Source organism: Empidonax traillii, unplaced genomic scaffold (genome assembly GCF_003031625.1).
Source record: "Empidonax traillii isolate 1590-97213 ecotype Southwest subspecies unplaced genomic scaffold, ASM303162v1 scaffold943:size483155, whole genome shotgun sequence".
Classification (NCBI taxonomy): domain Eukaryota; kingdom Metazoa; phylum Chordata; class Aves; order Passeriformes; family Tyrannidae; genus Empidonax; species Empidonax traillii.
Window position 1 is genome coordinate 401,593 of NW_020956136.1, and position 20,112 is coordinate 421,704.

The 20,112-nt window shown below is 40.6% G+C and overlaps 1 protein-coding gene across 1 annotated transcript; it reads left to right on the plus strand.

The window, feature by feature from the left end:
- Window positions 1–4,566: 4,566 nt before the first annotated feature.
- LOC114067631 lies at window positions 4,567–5,053 on the plus strand. Its single transcript, XM_027903209.1, has one exon. The coding sequence runs from the start codon at window positions 4,604–4,606 to the stop codon at window positions 4,928–4,930; it is 327 nt and encodes a 108-aa protein (XP_027759010.1). The 5' UTR covers window positions 4,567–4,603; the 3' UTR covers window positions 4,931–5,053.
- Window positions 5,054–20,112: the final 15,059 nt, after the last annotated feature.

The following is a 20,112-nucleotide window of genomic DNA, read 5'->3' on the forward strand; positions in this document are numbered from 1 at the left end:
CAGAGCTCAGCCTGTCCTTTGGGAAGGGCTGGGAGCAGCGTGTGCCGTTTCTGTGCTCGGCTCCCGGCACATGGAGCACTGTGTAAAATAAAATCCCCCTCCCTTTTCAGGTACTGCTGAGGCTTGGTGGAGCTGTGTCAGCGCTGCAGTGGGCCCAGGTGATCCATGTGCGAGCAGAACGTGGTGTGGTTGGGACCACGTGGCTTCTGGGGAACCGCACTTGCCAGACCAGACCCCTCCTGTGAGCCTTTGCCTTGGCCTGGCTTTGGTTTCAGGGCACTTTTTGGATCCAGTCTCCATTCAGACTGCTTGTGCCAGCGCTGAGACCTTACATCTCAGGTGTGATGGCTCTGCCAGTCCCACAGGTGATCTCCCAGGCCAGGTCCTGACCCCAGGGGCAGTGGGAGGGTGCAGGGCTGGCCTGCCTTGCCTTGGTGAGAACCAACCACAGCAGAACCATCCATGAGCCTCAGGAAAAGGAGTCAGTTTGGGTAAAATTACCCTCTAGACTTTGGTAAATTGTTTCTGGGGTTTAGGCATGCATCAAGCTTGGGGTAGAAATCCCTGCCTGCCTTATTTTGTACTCCTATTCATAAAGGCATACATAAATGCCATATATTTAAAAGACCTGTGAGTAAGGAGTTTTTCCACCCCTCAAAAGGATGTTCTGCTATTGTGTCCCAAAAAATCTAAAGGAAAACATAGTCTGTACTAGTGTGGATGGTATCACAAGCTCTCTTGCCAAAAAGGGACTTGGAGTAGTTTTTTTTTTATCCCTAAAGCTTACATAAACCCTCCTAAAATGAATACACAAAGTAGATAAGGTGTTTGATCTTATACGCACGTACACCCAGTCTCTTTCCCTTGATTTTTAGTGGAAATTTCAGGTGTGTGAGGACCCAGAGATAGCAAAGATGAGTGAATAAGGCAATTTTGATCTGTGAAACTATAGTTCTCTTGCTTCTATTCTGATCCTGCTCAAGTTCATCAGGAAAGATTAACTTTGGCAGCTTGTTCAGTGTGGCTTAATTCATAACATAACTGTAAGCTATTGCCCTGTGTTTATATTTCCCATCCATTTCTCACATTTCCAAAGCATACTGATATGTGATCCTGGCAATTTAGCTACCATAATTGGCATTTTTCTAGGGCCAAAAGGAAACAAATTCCTTATCCTCCATACTTCTTTAATTTCTGAAAAACAACAAGTAACATAGTTAATCCTCTTTTTTGATCTTTTCCCCCTCCTTTGAGTTTTTCTTATGGTCTTTTCCTTTTAATCTTTTACTTTCTTTTTAATCTTCACTCATTGTCCCCCTGCATTTGAAGAGTTTCATGTACTTACATCTCTAAAAAGAATTGGACCACTTTATGGAAATAGCTCTTTAGGATCTTGTTCAAAGCACCGTTATGTACTTTTGGCTTTTTGGGGGAGGGTTAAGAAAGGAGAGAAAAAACAACTTTAAAGCAGTGTTTGTTTGTGTTGCCTAACAGAATACTGATCTGTTCAACTAGATGCAGAAACAGTGGACGGAAACACCCTAAATTACAATAAACTCAGATTGCATTAGATGATCAGGAGGATAAATAAGCATCTGCCTTTAACTGAGTTGGGTCATATCAGCTAACTCCTGATGCAGGTGTGTTTGGGCAAGAGCATTTCAGGAGGGGCAAAGCAGGGCAGCACAGGTGAGTTCAATGATCCATCAGTGAGCAGTTTCTCCAAAGCAGGGCGGCACAGGTGAGTTCAATGATCTATCAGTGGGCAGTTTCTCCAAAGCAGGGCAGCACAGGTGAGTTAAATGATCTATCAGTGGGCAGTTTCTCCAAAGCAGGGCAGCACAGGTGAGTTCAATGGTCTATCAGTGGGCAGTTTCTCCAAAGCAGGGTGGCACAGGTGACTTCATTGGTCCATCAGTGAGCAGTTTCTCCAAAGCAGGGCGGCACAGGTGAGTTCAGTGATCTATCAGTGAGCAGTTTTTTTCAAAGCAGGAGGGAAGGAGCTGTGCTGTGTCTGGAAGTCATAACACTTCCCGTGGCTGAGCAGGGAGCAGCCGAGGTCCTGCCACTTATCCAGAAATGGCACCTGGAGGCCCCTTTCAGTTTAGAGGCAGAAGACTTTGCCTGCTGAGGTATGTGTGTTCCTTGGCTTACAGTTTTTTTGTACATGTGTGTGCAAAGCCTTTAAATGTTTTTTTTTTTTTTTGCAGTAGCAGGCAGTGTTAAGGCTACAAGTTTTAAGTGTTAAGGCTGCGTCGTCCTTTCTCAGGTGGTGTGGGGGTCGCTCTGTGAGCAGTCATGTGGAAACTGGTGAAATGTGGTGTCTGTTGAGCTAAGGGTGGTGCACTCTGGCCCCGAGTATCTCTCCTCTGAGAGATGGGTGGGTTACAGTGTGCTTGGAAAGGAAGGTGTAGCACTGAGTTCAGCGGGCCAGGAGTCTGTGTTTGTGAGCTACCTGGGGCACGATGCCCACGTGTTGACAAGCATGGTCCGAGAGTTAACATGGTAATTTAGCTTCCAGGGTTAGGCTGATGTGCTTTCTTTCCCCACCGTTCAGACAGTCAGATCCCCAGGACTTGGTGTGACTTTATTAAAAAAGTGCTTAGGCTTGTGAGGCTGTCAGATCACTGCCTAGCATAATATGCAGTGTTAAACCACCTTATTTCTAAGAAATACTGAGTGTACACCTCAAGAATCGATGTGCTGCAGCTGTGCTCTAAGAGGCGTGGTGAAGTGCAGGCATAGTGCTCCTTGTTCATAGCATACCCAAAACTGTCCCTGGGAATTCACCTGAGCGATTTCTATCACTTGTTTCTCATTTGTAGTGTCCTAACCCTCACCTCCTCTCTCTTCCCCCCCCCCCCCCCCCCTTATTTTTTTATTTATTTTGCCTCTACTGAAAAGGCTCAGAAACTTAGCTAACAGGGGTCATGTGTTTTCTCAAACAGGCAAGAAATTTACAGGATTAGCATGTGTCCAACCTAATTTGTGAAAAATCACATGCTTCTTTTACTGAAGCAAATTCTTCAAAAAAACAAACAAACAGTAAGAGTTTACAGAGTTCTGGAAAAGTCGCACAACCTAAATGAAAATCCTTTTCCAGTTACCTGAATATAAATTGGGCATAGTTCCCCTGGAGGTTTTATACTAGTTTAATGTATGTATTTTAATTGTAGTTAAATTGCTGATAAAGCTTTTCTTCTCTTTCCTCAAAATGAGATTAGGTTGTTCCAATCTGTTCTCCTTTACCCACAAGAATAGGTGAATAAGATCTCTCCCATAACTTGGCCCCAGCCAAGAACAGGATTTGGTACTGCTCTTTATGGGATTTTTTTTTTTTTTTAAGGCTGATTTTAAAACAAATAGTTAAAACGTGGAGCTGAACACTTCTTCTAGAAGTTGCATATTCTAAATGTACTTATAGCATAGTCTGCTGCTCATATAAAATTACAGACTTCACTTTCATCTTTCTTTTTACAAGAAACCCTTAATGACAAATGCAGGCTGTTTAGTGATACCGATATACTGCAATCTTAGCATGTGAATTAGTCATCATACAATCAGTTCAGGGGGTCAGGCCTAAAGAAACAGTGCAGAGTTGGCAAACTGCTAGTCTGGTGATGTGCTCTCCACTTCAAAGTCATGGTGCTTACTCCCCAGAATTCAGATCACAGAAAGGAACAGCTGGTATTGTCGTTTGTGGTAGTAAGGGCTTTTTTTTTTTTTTTCTTTTTTTTTGTAGCAAGATAAGGTTTCACTACTTTGTAAAACAACAATTTACTTTAGAGTGACCTAGCCTGTAAAACACAATAGGAAGCAGGAATCCACAGAGCACTGCTCTGCTATTATCATGCAAGTAGACATGACCTGCGAGAAACCACACTGGAGAAGACTTAACCTCCTTGCTCCTTGTCTGAAAATATTCAGTGTAGTCCACTTGTCAGTGGCAGTCAAGGGTTTCATTTTCCAGAACGACTTTATAAGCAGTTCTTTTCTGTTTGGATATTACTCTCTTGCACGTTTCCCATGTGGTTTTTGTGGCAGCACACCCCTACAGACTATTAGTCCTAAGGCTTAATGCAGGCACATTCAGCTTTCCACCTAAGCTCTGAGGCTGTCAAATTTGAGTTGAAATTTTTCATGCTTAACTTGTAGATGGCAGCTGAACGAAATGCCATATTTTTTTTTCTCCTACCCCTACATGTCTATCACATCCCACTGGTGTTTTTAAAGTCCTTTCACTTGGTAACCAGAGCAGATTTTTTTCCCCCAAATATTGGGATGTGGATGGTGGGTAGGGGAATAAGAAATTAAATTGCATGTTTTAAACTGCCTGGCAGATCTATGTCTCAGGGATGTGATATTGTTATTATTAATAGACTTCACAGACAAGGAAGGCTTATCAGCCAAATGCCTCATTATCAAGTGACTGGGACTCAATAAGTGCTTAACAGCATTCTTTACCAAAAGAGGAAATGATTACAGGCCAGATCCAACTCCTGCTGGAGCTAGTGGATAGAGTCCCACTTCAGTGAAGCATCACTTGGGGCCCCTAAGATGCTCACTCCCCTCTGTTTTCTGACGTGCTTTTAAATTCCCCAAAATGAACCAAACAGCTTTAGCTTCTCTCATCTCGCAATGTGTTCTGCAACTTCTGGAAAGGAACCTGGACGCAAGGAAAAACGCTACAGAACAAAAAGAGCCACAATACAAACCATATGACAACGCCTATTTCTTCATCCTCTTTGTCATGTTGTTTTACTCTTTCCTGGCGTTAACTGTCTTTTTTGGTTATGTACGCTCGAAGAAAGCGATTTCAAAGCAAGATCCTTACCAGGAGTTCATCGAGGACAGGAATCGAAATAAGAAGTGGAACATGACCCGGCCAGTGGTGGTGAAATTCGACTTTGAAGAAGAAAGTATTCTTTGAACTCCTTAAAACCAAAATACTCTGCAAAATGCACCGGACTGTCTCTGCTGCCAACATCTCGAGGGGAGATCTACACATTTATCTTGTTCGTCTGTTCCCCTCACAATAAATCAAAGCATTGCTCAAAATAGGTAACAGAAAAAGAAGTTTAATTCTTTTTTTTTTTTTTTCTTGTAAGCCATTTGTTGCTGGAATATATATTTTCTACGTTTTGGAGAAATCTCGGAAACTTTAAAATGACAGTGAAAAGTGGACATTTTTTGCTTTCACTTCCAGTTTGGTGCAACAAGAATGGGAATCCGTCCTATGCTGAGGTTCTGAGTTTAAGACAGAGGACTCGTTTGTGTCGCCCACACTCACTGCAGGGGAATGCTGTTTCTTCTGAGTCGTTCAGACCTGGGAACTGGAGTGTAGTGTCCCTGGAAAGTGCCTCCCTCGAATAGCAGAATGCATTTTGCCTAGACCAGCAAATACTATTTAACATGTAAATATAGAAAAGATCCTCTTGCGTTCCCTCCCCTCAAAAATTAATTTCGTATGCTACGGCCAAACACTGAAAAAAACCATCTGCAAAACGTAATTAAAATGCATCTAGTGGAAAACCAGGTTGTGTGTTCAGTGAATTTAGAGTCCTTGCCTTTTTCATGTTTTGCATGTATTTATTCTTCACCGGCTTCTGATTGAAGTGTATGTTTCAGTCCTAGAGAATGGTAACTACAGCTGATCACAAACCTAACAAGGGAAGGGCTTTTCTGTATTTGCAGTAAATATTTGCTAAAATACTGCACAAGCTTTGTTCAGAGTTACACTGAATACATTAGACCGCCACATGATTTACTATTTTTTCTCTTGCTTAATAAGTATTGAAAAAAATAATAGAGTTCTGACATAGAACATATTGCTATGCTTAATATAAAAGAACAGTGCTTAAGTGCTTTGTGATATCGTGCATGTGATATGACACACTGCTTTGTGATAGAACACGTTATAGTCTTCTGAGACTTTGTTTCCCGCCATATCCAAGGTCTCCTGATTAATGGTCTCTACTTGTTATAGAACTGCTTAGATACATTAAATGTAGTTGCATTACAGAGCCAGTTGCTGCTCAGAGGGCTGAGCACAGTAATCATTTTCAGGTGGAAGGTAGGCTCTGATTGTTCCTTACTATGCATACGAAGCCAAAATAGGGCAAATGAATTTCCATGTACGTATTAACTTCTCTTTTTCTGCTAGTAGAATTATAAGGTTAAGGATTTCATTTTTTTTTTTTTTTTCTCTAAAGTGTGTAGTATTCAGGATTTTGTATTGACTGTTTTAGGGATGAGTTGATTTTTAGTTCTTTCAATATTCAGAAAAAGCTTTTATATGTATTCAGCCTGGGCTGAACCATCAGATGTTGTTCTCCTTTCCTGATGGGATGTGTTAAGCGTTTCTGGTGTGTGTGCAAGCAGGGAGGTTGATGCTATGCATAATCCTCTTCTCATAAAACTAAAATTTACTTCCCACTTGCCAGCATGAATGTTTGTAGAAGTAGGTGTTGACTTAGCTCATGGTGCTCTGTTTCTCATAGCTGTGCCAAAGGAAGATAATAAGGTGATACTTGCTCTGCCTTCAAGGATTCCTTGGCCAGGCAGGGGCTGCTCCGTTTGCCTAAATGTGGGGGTGGGATATGTGCAGAACAGTGATGTGGAAGTGAATGTACATAAGTATTTCAGCAGGCCAGAAAACGTTCACAGATGTACTTTTGCTTGATTCATCCAACTCCAATTTAAATGGTTTTGACTATAGTAACAAGACCAGAGTTGCAGTTCTTGCACAAATCAGTGTTTTGTCTATGTTATACGTGTCCTGGCTGCTTCATCTACTGAGTTTGGGGTGAAAAAAAATGAAAGTTCAAGTTATCTGTGTTTGCATCATGCTCCCGACTTTGGAGTGTATGAAATGAAAATCACTCTCAGTTGGGTGCCTTGTAAGGGCTTGGAGCAAGTGAAGAGACTTACTCTTTCAAACACTGAGTTTTGGCTGTTTGTGTTCTGAAAAGCTGTGTAAATGTGGATTTGCTCTCCTGGTAATCTTTTACTGTTTTTCTCTTGTAGTCAGTGTTTTATAACTCTTTGCAGCGTGTGCTTTGCCATCTTAAAAATTAAAGATAATTTTTTTTTTTAAACTTCGCTCAAACCCATGTCCTTTATTTCTGTAAGCTGTTTCTGCTTTTGCCTTACCAGGCAATTATCAGATCAGCCTAAATCCCTTAAACATTCTTTAGCAATGTGCTGCCATTGTCTAGCATTTAGGCCTTTTGGAAACATTCACAACTCGCTTAACAACAAGACCGCAAGCTCTTCAAACAATTTTCATAGTGCGTGCCTGGGTTTGTGTGTGTGTATATGCCAACAGCACGAGGCTTTTTCCTATCTCTGCTGTAGCAAAAATATGTTTTTGTCAATATTAGCCACAGGACATGTTGGTGGCATTATTGGCCTTATTTTCTTCTGTGTGTCAAAGCCCGTTTGTCCCTGCCTACCCAGGAGATCTTATTAGCAACACATGAGAGAGGACACTTGCATGCTACAGCACCACAGGCATGTCCTCAGCCACAGGAGTGTTTCTGTACCTTCAATGCAGCTATGTCCCTCTGCCCCTCCTGATATCTAAACCAGTGAGCTAGTGGAGGTAGAGACATTTTAGAGGTGAGGCACAAGAGCTGTGTACAGCCTTGGGAGTTGAATGCCTGCTTTGGAGGACAAGCAAGACCCCTATCTGACACATTGATGTGTTGAGAGGATGAGGGTTAAAAGGTACATCTCCTTCTCTTGGCAGAAGAAGGAAACATGACAAGGGACTGCAGCTCTCGGTCCCTCCATTGCATGATGTGTTGGGTGCCTGCACTGGAAACAGAAGGAGATGAGGGTGGAGAGGATGGAGAAAAATTACATACGTACCATGAGGTGAAGCTGCTGAGGCAGTTAAACCATTTCTTATAATATGAGAATTTTCTACCTCATTTTATGTCTCCTTGTGTGTGAAAGTAGCACCTGTACAGTGTTTCCAGAGCTCACAGAAGCCTCTGATCTGTAACTTTGTCTCCTTTACAGCCACTTCTGGTTTTCTGTGTGTGGAGTGTGAAATGGGAATAGGAGAGCCAAAATAACTCCATTCGTGGTGAGCCCTGGACTGTTTTACATGATTTACACCTCTGAGATGCCTAGACTACTCCAAACTAAGCAGTGGAGAAGAAAGGGGGATGGGGGGGAAGGAGAGCAGTACAAAGCACCACAAAGAGAGCTTAACCCAGGCAAGGGGATGTGATGCTGTGAGAGAGGGTATGTCAGCAAGACTCAGTTCCTACATGCTAATAAGTGCCTTGGATTTCAAAAGTTTTAGTGCCACAAGAAGAGATGGATTCATTTATTGTCTTTGTTTTGTAGTTTTCTTTGTCTCTCTCTACTGAATTAATATTACTCATCTGGTGATCTCTGTTAAGAAGCTTCTTGTTCCTTCCTCCTTGCTAGTAAGAAAAATGCTAATGCCAATTACATCACAGATCCTGCTTTAGTTCCTGTACTTTTTGCTATTTATTGTGGCCCTCTGTAATGTGTTGCAGCTGATGTGTGGGGGTTGTTTTTGGGGAGGTGTCCACTTTGAATTTAGTTTCAGCATTTTGAGATACTTTATGAAAGGCTTCAGTGAAACGCAGGCATGTTGCAGTTTCCACTAGGCTTTTGTGAATTAATACTGTGGCTTTCTCAGACTGGTCTGCCAGAAGGTCTAATTCTGAATAAAATCCCTCTGAGAAATATTAGGTTTTTCCCTACTTTTATATGTATATGTGTATACCTATGTGTGCACATGCATGTTAGTGTATTTGTCCTTCTCAGAATACCAAAAGTATGAAAAATAAGCAAGGTTAGCTAAAACGGTGGATATTTTGTAGTACCCTCATGCTAGTGTATATCTGGAGGAGGTTGACTTGGCTGGGCAACTTCTGGTGCTTGCTTGGATCTAGTACTGAATCTGACATTACGGGTCCATTTTGATTACTTACAGCTCTGATCTCCACAAATGAAGCTTTCTGCTTCCATGGGGAGTATACAATACATATTGTATGCGACCAAGTTTCCCTGGAGCCTGTAGGCAGCTGTAGACATTGAGCATTATTTTGCTGCAGTTATTCATGCATGGAAAACTTCATGGCAGTGACTTCTGTTGCATTCCAGAAAAATTAAGTATGCCTGAATGAAAGCAAGCCTGGCACTATACATGTCCCTACCTTCTTTTCTCTTGTTAGCATATCAGACGCTGCTCGTTGCTTTATCTGTGGCATACTTGTAGGTGTAGGTATTTAGAGAGAAAATACTTTTCTCATCAGAGGAACATCTAAAACAGCTTTATGGAATTGTCCAAGTATCCTCTGGCCTGGATTCAGAGGAGCACACTAGTCTACCCTGAAATCTTCTGTCAGTCAAGTGTATGAATGTGGTGGGAACTTGGAAAGCACATGCTTAAAATTAAACACATGCTGCCATGTTTTCTTGAGCAAGCCTGCTTCCCTAGCTTGGAACCTCAGTAAGTGCAGCAATATGTAGTACAAACTTAAGCAGCTGAAATAGGCTTTTCTTTTTCCTTTTTTTTTTTTTTTGTTTGTTTGTTTGTGTGGGATGTGTAACAGCAAATCCTTTGCTCTGTGAGTAAGCTTAGTGAATTAACAGAGCTCGTGGTACTGGGAATAAGGGAATTCTGGGGGCTTGTTTTGAATCAAACTAATGTGAAACCTCCACAGACTTTTTTCCCCTCCTTAATAGAATGACACACTTAGAGACCTTCCCACTTTTTTTGGCTATTCTGAAAAAAATTGGAAGGTGCAGTAAGACCTGATTGACAACTCCTTGTAGTGTGATTGCACACTACCTTCAACTTGTTTTTTACATTCCCAGGAACAGAACCTTCTTTTCAGCCTGGGAATGCTATGTGACCCAGCACATGAAACTGCATTAAATATAGATGACCTTTGGCAGTGACCCTCCCCCACCATATATTTGCTTTCATCCCCCAAGAAGAAGGACAACCAAAGGGGTCATAAAATTAACACAAGGATAAAAGATTCTGACAATTGAGGTTACGCAGCTAGGTATCTTTGTGTGTATAAGAAGATACTCAGAGTAGGTTCAATAAGATAAAAGGAAATTGTTCTTTTTTTTGTGGCTTATTTAGAAGATTGCAGTCAGGGCCAGTGTGCTGTGCTGGGGTAGCCGTCCTTGTTTTCTGCCTTGGCAAGGCACTACCTGTCTCAGAGTAATAGCTGCATGCTGATTGACATTATTCCTACCTCCTGTGTCTACAGGACTAAAATTGGATGCAGCTTTGTTGGCACAAGTGTCAAAAGCTTGTAGTGACCACTTTGTCCCTTGCCTTCAGTCACTGAGGTGTCTCAATGTGGTAACAGATTTAAATCTGTATTTAATAGTTGTCATGACTACCCAGGGTCATTATGAGGAGATTGGGCACAGAGGGTTCTATATACAGATACACAGGTGTGATTTGGAAAGGGCATGATGATAGGGGTAATGTGCTGCTGAAACAGAACCTGGTGTCCTAATGTGCTGAGCATGGTCTCTGTTCCAGCAAAACCTGTAGGTGTTGTGGTCCACAGTGACTTTGAACCAACAAACTGTCATTTTTTTTATGGGAAAGGGTCATGCAATGTCATGTGGTTTTATTTATGTAGTCAGAAGTTTTGGTGAAACATCTTCTGTCTCTTCTTTTCTCTATCTTCCTGGTATTTGCTGATTCATCTAAACTGCTGTGTACTGAGGGAAGGAGTTAATTGCAGTGGAGTGGTACTCTCAGAGCCTCCCATGAGTTCTCTCATGTTTGTTTATCAGTGCTGATCCTGATGGGCTGGAGGAGAGGGAGAGTAATCTGTCCTCAGCAGTGAGTGCTATTAGCCTGGCAGGGTTCCTGGCTTTCCCAGGAGCTCTCTAGAAAATGACAATTCTCATTTTGTGGTCATCTGAAGAAAACTCCCCTGCTGAATCGTGATGTTTGGTTCCAGTCTTGAAATTGTGAGCAAACTGGAATCTGTTTTGCCCCTAATTGCCCTCAATTCACTTCAGTATTGGGGCTTTTTTGTTTCTTGTTTGTGTTTGTTTCTTTCTTTTCTTTTTTTAAAAGGAGGGGCGAGAAAAGGAAAGAGTATTTTCTAGTTTTCATCTGTGTACTTTGATCCTGCAGGGAGATATAAACCAACTTTTTTCTCTAGCCTTATATTGGTATCAGCTTGGATGCATAGCTCATCTGAGGAGGCTGCAAATCATTTAAATTTGGCACAGGGAGGCTACTCTTAGCAACCAGCTTTAGGCGCTGAGCAGTGTGGGCTGGTGAGGGGCAAAGCTTTCTGTGAGCCTGAGCAGGCTGCAGCTCTCACCTGCTGCAGATAACCTTGTTTCCCAGTGGTCCTTTGGGATAAACTCACTAAACCTCCAGATTTACATCTCTAGGTGGGGCCTAAATCTAAATATATCCCCCTCCCCTGGAATATACAGGTGAAGCATTTTTCATAAGCCTTTATATCAACACTTTGATGGCTTACATGATTTGCATTTTAAATGATGCCTTAAAAATTATCTGTATCCTGCATCGCATGACATGCTCCCAGCTGCTTTGTTGTACACAAATATTCTAGATCTATACAGAGAGATGTAAATCAGTGACTTCAATAAAAAAGGCAAGCAAGCAACTCTGCATCAAAAGAACCTCATGGGAATACAAGTTGTCCAGCCACTCGTTCTTTAAACTATTGGCCTGTAGTCAGCTGCCCAAAATGAAATACTCTTTGTTTCAGAAGAGCATACTGATTGGAGAACTGATGTGTTACTTGGAATGCGTTTGCTGTTTTAAACTTACAAGCAAAAGTTACAGTCAGAATGTTGTGTCAGCTCTGAATTACACCACTGTGCCACGCAGAAAACAAAAGTCCTTTTGCTGAAGAGAATTAGATGGTTGGGGTGAATGGGAGGCATCGCACAGGTGTTACCCAGCATTTGTGTCCGATGTCACAATTGTACTGGAAGAAAATATAAACATCCCAACGCTTCTAATCATATTCTCAGCCACTTTTAAGAGCTATTTAAGCAACAGATTCCTCTTTCAGTTGTGTGTTTATGTCCTGGCATGACTCAGGATTTTTGTGTAAATATACACAGTATAAAGAAGAGATGTTTTGACTGGATAGACCTTTGCCTCTTGGTGTGTGACCATTAGATTTCACAGTTCTGTGCTTCTACAACTGTTCCTGTTCCATTTGTCTGTTTTGCTTTTTTACTGATAAAATGTTTTCAGATTTTTTTCCCACTTTTTATTTTAACTTTCAAAATTTATATTGGATTGGACAGTGTGACCTCAGGAGAGGTTATCTCTGTCTGATTCTCTCATGTTGCATTTAATAGAAAATATTTTTTTTGTACTTTTTTCTGATATACCTGGTAGTTTTCAGAGGGGCAAGAAGTAGGAATATGTATGCCAGACAGCATGGAGACTTCAAATCCAGAACACTTGTCATTTCAGCTAATGGAGTTTGACTGAGGGAAGAATTTGACCGGTGAGTTTTAGTTTTGTGCCTACCATTTCTGTTGCTAACCATTAGTTTTGCATCAGCATAGACAAACCTGCCATCCTTTATAAATACCTACTAGATTAGTTAGTCAAAAATAAATTTTTAGAGGTATATGGCCATTGCTATTGCAGTTGGGATCTCCCTCCTGTACAGACCCACGCTGATTGCAAATCAATCTCCTTTCCCTGAAGCCAACATTGCATTATCAATTTACACCAGCTAAGGATGTGTTCAGTGTTCCTTATATGCACTTAAAAGAAATTTCCTTCACTTCCACTAAATTTCATTATTTTGTATGTGGTTGAATTCTCTAAACTATATGTGGCCTTTAATAGAATTAAGAGGAAAATATTAGATATTATTTTTGTGGCTTACTTCTATTTTTTTAATAAATTTCTGCAAAAACAAATAAGATATTCTCCTTCCCTCCTTCCTTCCCTCCCTCTTTGAATCAGAAGACAGGACACCTGTCAGCCAACTGTGAGCTGAGTTTCTACAGTTTACAGAAAGTCTGGTCATAAAGTGCTTAAAGCTCAGGGGACTTGGGTACCACCCAGTGCAGAACGGATTAATTTCATGGTGTTTTTCTGCATTTGTACAAATTGAAAATATGGGAGTCTGTACTTTGTTCAAACTTCTTGAGTTAAATTTCTTCAATTAGTTTGGACACTCAGCATTTTCAAAAAGTCTCCATATTTCTCTAGGTTCATTGAGGCCAGTTGGATGCACAAGCCTCTTTCTCAGCCTGTATCCTGTTTCTGATGCAAAAGGATCCGTTTCTGTAACCTCTGTTCATTGCCAGTTTTCTCCACTTGGACATTACCCTTGTTTACATGTTTCAGATGTTCCTACATTACATATTATTGCTGGATGAAATGCTAATCTCGGGGACTTAGTCTGTCTTCACTCCTACCTCAAATAGTTTTGGTGATTCATGTTGGAACTGGTGTTTAAACAGACAGAACTGGGGCTTCAGGAATCTCTCACGGTTGTTTTGGGGAAACTGTGCTTTGATTAACAATTCTCAGTGACTCAGTGATGTAATAGAATTCAAACACGTTTGAATTTAGCCAAACTTATCCAGATCTTTGGGGACTTCTTCTTTACTTCATTCTAGTGAGAGCTGATAAAAGAGTGTTCACCCCCTCCACCCTTGTAGAAAATTGCCATGGGAACAATACCTTCCAAACCTGCTGAAAAAATGGAAAACCCACAAATGGGAAACTCTGGGCCAGAAAGAATAGCTATAACAATAGTTTGGTGACTCAGATCTTCTTGAATCATCTCTCCCTCTAGGGTCTAGATGTCCCTGGATGGGGTTAGGCTGCAAATTGATGACTTCGCTTGTAGCAAGTTTTGCAATTCATAAAATGTCTCCTTGCAGTTCCCATGATGGTTTTTATATGCAGGAAACCATCCTGAGCTAAAGTATATTTGTATTGCTGTGACTACACAGGAATTACCTGATCATCATCTTGATGACTGAACTACAGCTTCTGGGCATTCCAAGAAAGTTTGCCACTAAGTCAGTGTGGTTTTGCTATGGGTTGTTTTTTTATTATTATTATTATTTTTTAATTATTTTTTTCCACTTCCATCAATTAAGATGGGATCTCATCTACTCTGCACTTAGCAGTTCAGTTTAAAACTATTCAGGTTAGGCACCCTCTATGTTAATTAAATGGATGAGGAAGCTTCCTGAGAGCATTTACACTCATTTGAATATTTATTTTAAGATTGTTGTATCAGCTTCTGATGTATCTCTGTCCAGTAATCAGGTAGGCTAACATCTATTTACTTAATTTTAGCAACTCGGCAGAAAAGAATTCTACATTTGAAAAAGAAAGCAGTAGTATGCAAGACATAGAAGAACAGATTATTTTTACCTAAGATTACTGCTATAATTTCTTTATATGCTAAACTGAATAGATAATAGTGATTACTTGGGGAATTAGTTTTTCTCTGAGATGCAGAACACGGGGTTTGCAGGTACTGAGTTCTTGAGGGCTGACAATGCATCTTTAATACAGGAGGATAGTGTGCTAAATATCTAGTTGCTTATTTCCATGCCTCTTCATTCCACTACAATTTGGCAAGCTGCAGAGTATCTTGGACTTATTACTTGTTTTGTTCAAACAGCACTGAGTCCATGGTGTGATCGAGGCCAAAGCAGATGACAGTCTGAATTGGCTCCTGCTACCTGCTGATCTAAATCACTTGACTAGATCAGCCCTGTGGTGCTCAGACCAAGTAAACACAAGTTGGAATGACCTACATTTCATAAACGTTTCAAAGGCTTTTCTGAAACTGTGAAGTAATTCTTGTGTTCTTGTTGCCTGCTCTTTAATTACCATTACACTGCTTTCCTTGTATTAATAGAGGGTACAGAGGTAAAGGCACAGTTGTACCTGGTTGGATTTTGTAGATCTGGAAGCAGACTATCTGCCTTTCCTGCATTTATTCTGTAAAGGGGGGGCTGATCTATAGCAGTAGAAAAGCTTTTTCCAGAGACCGTGCCTAACTCACATACACAACTTTTCCATTCTAGAACTAATTAGTTTTGGTTGAGTAACTCATCAACATGAAGCAACAATAAGAATCATATTTCCAGGAACACTTTCCTTGTTACGGAAAATTGGAATCAACTGTAGAAGTGCGGTTACTGAATCTAGTTACTTTTTACAGAGTACTTTTTTAAAGACTTAAGAAAGAGCTTCCTGTTTCAATACAAAGTGTTTTAAATACAGCTGATTAGGTGACTGGATTAGAGTTGTAAAATTGCAGGCTTCTTTGAATGTACAGTTTCTTCGCACTCTGATTTTGATAGAAAGGCTTACGTATTCTGAAAAACTTCCTAATATGAGGGATAGTTCAGCCAACAGAGGAAGATTTAAGAAATATCTTCTCCAGAGTCTTTTAAAAACAAGTTAGATAAGTGTTGGGTCTGAGTGGACCTCTGAAAATCCTCCCAGTTTCACACTTGCTGTGAGCCATGTAATCTGTTTAGTCCATTTGTGTTACACAGGCCTGCAGCCGGTTTCAGTTACAAAAGTTTTGTTTACACTGACTGGGCTTGGATCTTCACTTTAGGGGTGGATTCTGTCACTGAAGAACTATATACAGTGCCCCTGTCCCTGAAAACCAGCCCAGACCTAGTTATTCATCATCTGAGCATCTAAGTAGTTTCTACCACCTGCTGCTGCCTCTGTACCATAGAGAAATATCAGACCTACTCCTTTCCTACCTGTTTTCTTTTCACTCTTGGTGCCTGAGGATGCACCCCTTCTGCTGTTTTTCACCTTCCTGACAGCTGCTTGTGCTTAGTCTCCTCCTTTTCTTAGTTACTGCTGACCTGCTTTGCAGGAGGATGCAAGGATCTACATCTTAAGGTCTGAATTTGGGGATGTTTGATTCCTCTTGGGCAAGTGATTTCTGTATATTCTCCCTTTTTGTTTTTTTTTGGGAATCTTCTGCTGCGTTTCTGCTTTGATTTCACACTCTGTCCATTTACAGTCAGGCAAGACTCCAGTAAAATAAATTGATTCCCCTGACGCACCGTGGGACATGTTTCTTTTGAATGGTGTCATGTTCTGTGTGACTTGTTTTTTCATTTCTCAGAAAAGAAGGGAGAAAGGTGAAGACCTTAGGCTTTTATATTTCTCAGTTGTCTCTCTGCTTTTCATTTTAACTTTTACTTCTTGTCCTTCATCATTATACCACCCAAATGTGCTCAGGTCAAAACTAAACGCTTTGCCCCTTCAGTGTTTTAGATTCAAGCTTTGCTGCAGAATCCACAGCTCATCACATCAACCTCATGACAAGGGAAAGCAGATATTGAGGAAAAAAAAGAGCCTGATCACTTTTTTATTTTTTTTCCTTCTTGCTTTGACTGTGTAGTGTTGTTAGTTTACTTACCAGTAGAATGAATACAAGATGAGAAGCTTATTGACCCATTGAGGCCTGCCCTTATTAACCCGGAAAAATCTAATCAACCAATCCATCACCACTCTGAACTAACAAGTTCAATTGGTGGATGTGGCTTCTGGTTTCTTCCACAAACATGGATCCAAGTCTCCTTTGAACTGACCATCGTGATTTGCTTTTGTTGCTGAGTGTGTTCATTTGTTGCTCACCTCGGCTGTGTGAAGGGTGGATAAATTTCTTCTGATCTGTGTGCCACAGCCTGCTGTTTAACTTTTCTTTGTGCTCTCTCCTTTACAGCACCAACTGAACTAAACGAGATCAGTGACATAATCTTGCCAATTCCTTTAGTGTGTGTGTATCAGTGTTCACAATGTCAGAGAAATGGTGTTAATTTCTTGAGATGATTTCGGTACACGTGGATATAGATCTTCACTGCAGAGTTAACCTGAGTTGACCACTCTTGTGAATCCACTTTTAGTGAGAGCAGCCACAGCAGTAGGCAGCACGCAAGATGAGTATAATGACTTTATGGCAGCTATTGGGCTCTCAGTGGTTATCCAGTCAAATCAGGATTGAACATTGCCATTTGTGTTTGAGGCAGTCACCTGTGTTATGTTGTGCTCAGCCCATCAGCCACAGTTCCAGGGAAGCTGCAGCTGAAAAAAAAGAGTAATTATTCCTGGTTTCCTCCTGTTCATTTCACAATGCCTGCCACCTTCCTTAATTTACAGAACGTAAAGGAACTGTGTTTACTGGGAGAGTTTTTCCCTGACACAATGAACTAGAGAGTGTCGAATCCCAAGGAATGGCAGACAGTAGAGAGAACTTCAGCTTTAACTTTCTTACAGCTCTGTAAAACTTTGATGTGACAGTTGTTTTAGGAGAACAGTAATGTAATTTGCCTTAAGTTGGGGATAATGCAATGGTAGGCAGTAGGTCCTGTTATTCTGACTGGCTGTTTGGGTGCACTGTGGAATATAGTCTGCATTTCAGTTGCAGTTGGGGGAATGTTACGGGGAAGAGAGAAAAACCCCCACATAATTAAAGAATAAAAGAAACAAGGCAAGAAAGAAGCTGCAAATGTAGACCAGCAGTTTCACTGGGCATCATAGGTTTCCAGTACTGCCTCGGAACAGTCACACTTTATCTGTACTCACATCTGGGCCAAACCTTTAGTTCGTGTGGAAAGGGCATAGCTGCACGATGCCAAGGCAGCTGGTCTAAGAAGATCCAAGTAAGGATCCAAGTGCCCAATTTCCTTTTGCTGGTTACTGTGCGTTGCATTTCATGTATTCCAGGCAATATGTTTCCTATTTGCATAACTGTTTATATTTTAAACAATCCTATCTCAGAGCAACAATGCGTACTCGGTTTTTAAATATTTGTTTTGATATGTTTCCCAATTTCTGGTCCTGGCACATCAAACTCAATAGAATATACTCTGGTTTTGGGAAGATGAAATCAGCCAGTGATGTAATCTTTAACTGATGTCTCTCTTTGCTTCATGGCTTGACTGAGTTTGCTTCTTTTATTTTCTCTCTCAGAAATTCAACAATAAGGGACAGACAATAAAAGTTTGGGATTTTAGGCCCTCCCTGTGTTTTACATTTGTAAGACAATCATAGAACTGACTTAGCTAGGATATAAATCAGTGAGAAACAGAGATAAGAGAAACAACCACAAGACTTAATGTCTGTCACTCAGTGGAGATTTATGTATCTTTAATGTGGAAAGGAATTGTTATTTTAAGGAGCTGTTTTGAGAACGTCCTATTTTAAATTCGTTGCAAATGTTAGCCACTCCCTGTTATCAGGAATACCACTTATCCTGGCATAAGGGTGCTCCAGGTGCTGAAAAGATTGGTTGGCACCCAAGATAGAGCAAGATGAGCGAATTGTTCTCACTGCTGAACGACTGTTTTGAATTTGATGTGTCACACACACATACCTTGCCGTGTGGTGGCATTTTGCAGCTGGCAGGTCAGGTCCTGTGTGTGGTAATTCTGCATTGTTGCCATTGACTTTACAGCTGATACTTGCAAACTTTTTGCTGAGCCCTTGCGGAAAAGCTGAGAGAGTATAGAAAGTCCTGTCCAAAGCAAGACTTCAAGAAACTCAAGAGATATGCTATTGCTGCAGGTGCTATTTTACACCTATTTAAACAAAGTGTGTTTGGTCTCCTAATTTTTTGCCTCTCTAAGCACTAAAGCCCGAGGCTGGCAAATTTGGAATGACCAACTTTCTTTGTGATAAACACAAGATATAGGAAATAGAAGATGGACAGCGATGAAAAAATGTGCAACTGCATCCGTAAAATAATTCTCTTTTGATGGAACAAAAGGGGAAATTGTGATTATTTTTCCAATTAGAAATTTTAAGTTGCCTGTTTCAGATAAATTAATTTAGGAAGCTCATTTTCACCTACTTTCAATTCCCTCCTAGTGATGGTATGCAGTAACATAGAGCTCTTAATATCATTAAAGGTCCATCCTAAGACAGCAAGATGTTGCTGACTATTGAACCATTTATTCATGTAAGATTAACTATGCTACTGGAAACACGGACTTACTCTTTTGCTGGCTTCAGAAAACAGGCCTAGATCAAGACAGGGAAGGTAATAAAACATTTTTCTACCATAAATTCATTATTTCCTTTGAAATATCACTTCATTCGATTTTTGTCATTTGTAATTGTTTTGCCTCTACACACATGAAAAGCAGAACAATCCTTATTTTCCTGTAAGGAGTGAATATCATCTTCTTAGCAACACACAAATTCTGTGATGCTTTAAGTGATGTTTTGGCCTAGGATTTTATGGGAAATGATGGAAAACAGCTAAAAATATTTAAGGAAGAACAACAGAAAACAAATAACACTAGGCAATACAGCTTTTCTAATTAGCTGGAAGTCAAAAGAACAGATGTCAAAGAGAATTATTTTCTTTTCCTTTGTTCTTTTCCTTTAAAAAACCCCCAACTTCCAAAGTGCTCTCTTCAAAACGAAACAAAAGTAGTATTGAGGCCAAAAGTCAAGCAAACATCTTTGTTTAAATGTCTTAAGTTAGTGGAAAATATGAGACACTGCGAAGGGAAACCTGAATCGTAAGAGACTATATTAAGAATGGAAGAGAAGTAATTGGGTGCAATGGGAGTGGAGGGACTGTTTATTGATGTCTGAACAGATACTGCTTGAGTAGATGTTGTTGTCATATGCTTGCATTATGCTTTTTTTGCTAGAAGCTCATCTATGAAAAATGCAAGCCAGTTTTGTTGCTCTGACCCCAATAATGACTAAGGTAAACACTTTCAAAGTCATAGGTGAATGGCCACATGTGGCTTCTGTTGACTTAAGTGGAACCTCTGCAAGAGCTTCTGTGTTCAGTATTTGATTTGTCTTGTTTGTGGGAGTGTGGAATCTTTCCTGTTCTGCCTCATCTTGGTCTGGAGACCACAAAAAAAAAAAAAAATACATTTTTAAAGAAGTGGCCAGAGAAAAAGCCACAGAAACGTTGTATTCCAAAGTTGCAACAATACTCAAGGACAAGTACAGAGATGATATGACAGATGGAAATGAAAGCGGGGAAAGGAATGTGGTCTGGAGACCAAATATGTTGCATAAATTTAGCCCACAGTGGAAATTTTAAGTTC